Genomic DNA, 6,869 nt, shown 5'->3' on the forward strand with positions numbered 1-6,869 from the left:
CAGAAGGATCAGCGCTTCTGCACGTTCAGGGAAAACCCTGATCCATTGCATCCGTTATGAAATCAGCCTCCGCCCGGCCTTGGAGTCCAGCGGCCGCCGGCGAGCAAACCAGCGACGCAAAGCTTTAAACGGCTTAAGACGCTCGGCCTTCATCTCCTTGGCCCTCGGCATCCGTGTGCTGGCTTCGCGCCGGTCCCTCTTACAATGCCAGCTCTTTTGTTCTGTTCGCTACACGCCGGTCCATCTTTCAGTCAATAGATTTTTGTTTTTGTGTTTTGTCTGTGACCCAGCTAAAGTCTGATCGGTTTAGTGTATCTTTTCAAGCAAAAGAAGACTGCTGTGTAGTGGATTCCGTGTTCCACGTCTCACGTCATGGGAGAGTGTAATCGGAGTAAAGTGTTATCCTGAGGCTGTACAGTTTCATAATAATCTCTCTCTCTCTCTCTCTCTCTCTCTCTCTCTCTCTCTCTCTCTCTCTCTCTCTCTCTCTCTCTCTCTCTCTCTGTAGGACGCACAAAGGTCTTTGATTCCTTTGACCAGTGAAGGAAGATGAAAGATTCGGTGATTGTGTTGCACGATGTCAAAGACCACTCCTTCGTCTTTCACACGGCCCGAAAAAGATCTTAAGATGAAAAGACCATCTGAAAGGGTAATAGCACAGTAACAGGTGGAGTCTCGCCTTTGTGTGCGGGTGTGCGTGTAAATATGCAGCCTTTACTATCACCCTTGTACAGAGAGGGTGTACAATACACCGGTAAAAGAGAGAGAGAGAGAGAGAGAGAGAGAGAGAGAGAGAGAGAGAGAGAGAGAGAGACCTTGTTCACTTGAGAACCTTCTAAACAGTCTTTGCCGTAGAACTAAAGTGCTTAAAATTATAACAGAGAACAATTGTTAGCTTGTTAGCTTGTTAATTAACTTCAGGCTTCGCTTACAAGAGTTCAGTGCTGTGTGGATCTGTGACATTTGCTACATTTAAGAGCTATTTCCAGTAATGGCATATTTTCAGTGACTTCGACGTCCTTAATTCCGAAAAGCAATTTAACTGAAGCGTTTTCCTGTGCTAGTGTAAGAGCTGACGCATTTTCAGGGAATGTTCAGTATCACTTGGTGAGTTGTTAGCAACAGTGGGTCTCGTTGCGTCAGGTGAGCCCCAAGGTTCAATTCTAGGTCCAGTCCTGTTTAATCTGTATGAGCTCCCCCTTGGAGAAATTATAACGACGGCGTGGATCCGACACGTTCAGTTGTCGAAGTCAAAACTTTTAAATTAAACAGGGACAAAATAGATATAGGTTATTGAAAAAATCCTTTGCATCTAACAATAAAATTTTTAAAAAGTTTAACGTTAGGCTTTAGATTTTGGGAACTGGGCAAAGCTCCTGGACCTACATCAGTTGTCAGCTGTACAGCGTTCCGTTATGTCAAACGTATTCGAAAAACCTCCGCCTCTTCTCTGGTGAAGAGAATGCAGAATGCTTAATGCTTAACCGCCGACTCCATCTCGCTAAAAATATCGTATACAGCACACAACTTTTCTGGCTTGTGTCACGAACCACCAAGCACATAGATGTTTTTCTCCCCTCCTGTGCCGACTGCTCGACAAACATTCTCGATGCTGATAATTAGTCAAGTTAATAGGAAGCAAATGTCCATCCTACGCAGCTGTTAATAAAAAGGTCTCGTCATTGAGTCGTTCAATTATGCATTGAAGGTTTTTGGGTTTTTTCTTTGCTTTTTGACTATACAGAAAGTTTGTCATACTTATAGATAATAGTGCAATAATAAAATCAGTGCGCCAGACTTGCCTACAAAACAACAACAACAATAAAAATAACCCACATCCAGGTTCGTTTCAAGTATATTTTCAATCTTTATTAAATAAAATCCAATGTCATTGCCTCCACTGAACAGGTAAGTGCATTTTTAAAATTCATATCCATACAGTACAAACTCGTAACATCCAGGGGGAAAAAAGGTATGCAAGGATTGAATTCATATTGTGTGTTGTCCTTTTCAAACACTGTTCAGTCATTTATAGCAGGTCTGTATTCAAGAAACACCATAAAAATACTGAACTAAATACCACACAGCAAAAAAAAAAGATCGCTCATTCTGAAAAGAGCCTGAGGCCAACTGCATGCTGTCTCCAAACTACACACACACACACACACGCGCACGGACAAGCAAGCGCGCACACACACTCACACACACACTCGAAGGTCTAGAATGATTCCTCTGGAATGAGACGCTGAAGGGCTTGTTAATGCGCGTTCTTGAGGTGTGTGTGTGTGTGTGTGTGTGTGTGTGCGCGCGCGAGCACGCTGGTTTTGAAGCCACTGGAAAATTGAACTGGCTCCATTTAAATGACGTTTTATCGTTTCCTGTGCAAACCAGAGAATCCAGAAATCTACAATGACCATGTTGAAAAAAACAATCAAGAAAACCCAACAATAATAATCAAAGGAAGTGATGTAATAGGGTGGGGTTACAGTGGCCAATCGGCTGCTTCGACATGGGGCATTGAACTGTAGGTCAAAGCAGCCAAAACATCAACCCTTGGACCCATGCAATCAGGAAGCAATGGACCAAATGAAAACTATTCTAGCATAAAAGTCCTTTCAGGCTTTGAGTCAGTAATATAGTTTTGCATATAGAGATTTACATTTTGGAATAATAATTTATTTTTCTTGCAACCTTATCGTGAGAGAAAAAGTGTCAGTCTTACCCAGGCAAGAACAGCAACAGCAACAATAACACCAAGAATAATAAAATAACAATAATAATAATAATAATAATAACAATAATAATAGTTCTATACACCCTATAAATGCAATGCCCTATTCTCCAGAAAAATACACACTTCAGTTTAACAAGCCCGAGTGAACTTACGTCAGTCACACCAGTTCAGGGTGTCGTTTGGCTTTAGTAACAATTCCAGACAGAGTGGCAAATATGAAATCACGGGAAAAATAAAAGGGAGAAGACGCAAACCGGATGGCTGGATCGGCCCAGCGGGAGGAGCTCAGGAATGCTACTTCATGTGCCATCCGTTCGGAAAAACGAGCCGGAAAGGAGAAAAAGAAGGAGAACCCGGAAAAAAAAACAACTCGAAAACGAAGCTCAAACCATCGGGTGTTTTTCGGGGGAGGAGGCGGGAAACGTTTACTCGTGGAGGAGTTCCTGGAGACAGGTGGGCGATTTGAACACCTCGGGGACCTCCGAGTCCAGCTTGCAGATGACCTTGTAGATGGCCTTCTTCCAGGAGGGGTCGACGTCTTTACCAGCCACGATTGCGTTGAAGAACTCCCGCAAGGTTATCTGGGCCACCTCCAAGAAACGCTCAGGCACCTGCAGGAGAGGGGAAGAGAGGTTCAGCACGCACACACACACACACACACACACACACACGCACACGCACACACACACACACGAGCACAGAGTGGAGATATGGGGTGTCGCAGGTCACGCCGGCTTGCTTTCGCTTCCTGTAACGCGGCCCTCCGTGCACAATGTCTTGTGCGACTTCCTGGTGTGTGTGAGTAGGCCTACGCACGCAAACAAGCGCACCAGCGAGTCAGGAGAAAAGGAGGAAGTGAAACCACGACAGGTGTGTGTGTGTGTGTATGTGTGTGTGTGTGTGTGTGTGTGTGTGTGTGTGTGTGAGTGGTGTGTGTGTGTGAGTGTGTGTGTGTGTGTATTTAACATGGTCATAAATCTGAGGTGAACGAAAAAGCAGTGGTAAAGCAGAAGAGAGCAGAAGAACACTAACACAGAGGATCCTCTCCTCCTCTACCCCTCCACTCCTTCTCCTCTACTCCTCCTCCACTCCTCCACTCCTCCTCTACTCCTCCACTCCTCCTCCTCTACCCCTCCACTACTCCTCCTCCACTCCTCCACTCCTCCTCTACTCCTCCACTCCTCCTCCTCTACTCCTCCTCCACTACTCCTCCTCCACTCCTCCACTCCTCCTCTACCCCTCCACTCCTCCTCCTCTACCCCTCCACTCCTTCTCCTCTACTCCTCCTCCACTCCTCCACTCCTCCTCTACTCCTCCACTCCTCCTCCTCTACCCCTCCACTCCTTCTCCTCTACTCCTCCTCCACTCCTCCACTCCTCCTCTACCCCTCCTCCACTCCTCCTCCTCTACTCCACTCCTCCTCTCCTCCTCCACTCCTCCTCTACTCCTCCTCTACTCCACTCCTCTACTGCTCTACTCCTCCTCTACTCCTCTTCTACTCCTCTACTCCTCCTCTACTCCACTCCTCCTCTCCTCCTCCACTGCTCTACTCCCCCACTCCTCCTCTACTCCTCCACTCCTCCTCTACTCCTCCACTCCTCCTCTACTCCACTCCTCCTCTCCTCCTCCACTCCTCCTCTACTCCTCCTCCACTCCACAACTCTACCCCTCCTCTGCTCCTCCTCTCTCCCTCTGCTCAGCCCTCTCTCACATCCCCTCCGCGCTCCCCTACGGCCCTCCGCGGAGGACGGACAGACAGACACAGGTGAAGGGCGCCGAGGAAGCATTCGCACTCAGAGACCCCCGTGAGCCGGAGAGACGGGGGGCTTTGCTAGCAAAGCCTTGTGGGTAAGGGATCGCACAAACAGCGAGCTAAACAATCTCTAGTGGTGTACATGGCACTATCCAGTATGTGTGTGTGTGTGTGTGTGTGTGTGTGTGTGTGTGTGTGTGTGTGTGAGGGGTGGGGGGCAGACTGCACTCATGCACCCTGCAGATACTCATCAACAGTGTTAGGACACGGCAAGGTTAGCAGCCACACACACACACACACACACACACACATATCAGCAGCCACTGCAACACTACTATCTTGGCACAGGAGTGCCTCTCAACCAAGGGTGAAAAAATGAGCCAGTGTGTGTGTGTGTGTGTGTGTGTGTGTGTGTGTGTGTGTGTGTGTGTGTGTGTGTGTGAGAGAGAGAGGGAGAGAGTGTGTGATTTTATGTACTGTATTGGCACAGCTCTGTGTGAACAGGAGAAATTTGTATGTACCTTTCCCCACACACACACACAATAAGCGTGTATTCACACACGTGTGTTCCACAGGGTTGCTGAAGCACTTTGTCATCATCCGTCACACTCTGTCTCTCACAGTGTGTGTAGTACAGTTCTCTGCTCTCTCACTGATTGATTGACTAAACACCTTTTTACTTCCCCACCAGTTCTCTGTGGTGCCTGTGTTATTAAACCTGTGTTCCTGTGTTACTGAGCCTGTGTTCCTGTGTTACTGAGCCTGTGTTCCTGGGTTACTGGGCCTGTGTGTTTGGGTTACTGAGCCTGTGTTCCTGTGTTATTAAACCTGTGTGTTTGGGTTACTGAGCCTGTGTTTCTGGGTTACTGAGCCTGTGTTCCTGGGTTACTGAGCCTGTGTTCCTGTGTTAACGAGCCTGTGTTCCTGTGTTACTGAGCCTGTGTGCCTGTGTTACTGAGCCTGTGTGCCTGTGTTACTGAGCCTGTGTTCCTGGGTTACTGAGCCTGTGTGCCTGTGTTACTGAGCCTGTGTTCCTGGGTTACTGAGCCTGTGTGCCTGTGTTACTGAGCCTGTGTGCCTGTGTTACTGAGCCTGTGTTCCTGGGTTACTGAGCCTGTGTTCCTGGGTTAACGAGCCTGTGTGCCTGTGTTACTGAGCCTGTGTTCCTGGGTTACTGAGCCTGTGTGCCTGTGTTACTGAGCCTGTGTTCCTGGGTTACTGAGCCTGTGTGCCTGTGTTACTGAGCCTGTGTGCCTGTGTTACTGAGCCTGTGTTCCTGGGTTACTGAGCCTGTGTTCCTGGGTTAACGAGCCTGTGTGCCTGTGTTACTGAGCCTGTGTGCCTGTGTTACTGAGCCTGTGTGTCTGGTATTTGTGGGGTGATTCCAGAAGCTGTGTGTGGTGTGTGTGTGGGGGGGGGGGAGTGTGTGTGGTGTGTGTGTGTGGGGGGGGGGGGGGGAGGAGTGGCGCATTGCTACGAACTCTCCTGCACGGAATTTCTCCTGACGGTCTTACTGTGATAGGACAGTGGAACGCTGACTGCCGAGATGCAGCAATGTCAAGGAAAGACAGTGAAGAGTGTGTGTGTGTGTGTGTGTGTGTGTGTGTGAGGGTGTGTGTGAGTGTGTGTGAGTGTGTGGGTGTGTGTAACTGAACAGTTGGTGTGATTGGGAAGAAACCGGAGGGAGAAGGATAGAATGATGGAATGGAAGGTGAGACAGAGATAAATGGAGAGAGAGAGAGAGAGAGAGAGAGAGAGAGAGAGAGAGAGAGAGGCACAGAAACAGAGGAGAAGGGTGAAAGAAAAGCTCGAGTGGTTTATTCTTGTCCTCAACACGCTTTCCTCTCTTTAGGGAATGTGTAAACATCTATATCACACGATTGTGATTGATCGCGCGCGCGCACGCGTGTGTGTGTGTGTGTGTTTGTCTGTCTTATGGGGGTATTTCAGTGGCACACAGCCACCTCTGCCCCTACCGCCCTTAGTCCCAGACACCCATCCGTTTTCCCATCAGCCCTTGCAAACCGCCAGAATGTGACGACAGTTGACGCCCGAACAGGATCAACTCAAAAACTCCGCCCCTTCCCGGTCAGTCTGCCATGGACCGCTGGCGGTCCTGACCTTACACACAACCTGACCGCCGAAGGTTCGTACGCGTGTGTTAGCGGGACGCATCCTCCGGTTTCCGTGTGCAGCGGGCGTGTTTCCTGAAGCGAGCGTCCATTTAGCGTACTAAACAGGCGGGAGGCACTCCAAAAACGGCAGACCAAAAGGAACAAATCAATCTCGAGCAGCGCGCCTGAAAAAAAGGTCTTTTTTGACTTCATCCGTGTCGTGTGACAGACGCAACTATGTGTGTGTGTGTGAAATAGTAATTTATTG

The 6,869-nt window shown here is 48.6% G+C and overlaps 1 protein-coding gene across 1 annotated transcript in view; it reads right to left on the reverse strand.

Moving 5' to 3' along the window:
- Positions 1–1,843: 1,843 nt before the first annotated feature.
- The window catches only part of LOC113590782 (prospero homeobox protein 1-like), a 23,453-nt gene continuing 18,427 nt past the window's right edge, over positions 1,844–6,869 (reverse strand). Inside the window, exon 5 of the mRNA XM_035528780.1 lies at positions 1,844–3,345. Coding sequence (XP_035384673.1) covers positions 3,160–3,345 — 186 coding nt within the window. The 3' untranslated portion in view covers positions 1,844–3,159. The remainder of the gene's footprint in view (positions 3,346–6,869) is intronic.

Source organism: Electrophorus electricus, chromosome 8 (genome assembly GCF_013358815.1).
Source record: "Electrophorus electricus isolate fEleEle1 chromosome 8, fEleEle1.pri, whole genome shotgun sequence".
NCBI classification, from domain to species: domain Eukaryota; kingdom Metazoa; phylum Chordata; class Actinopteri; order Gymnotiformes; family Gymnotidae; genus Electrophorus; species Electrophorus electricus.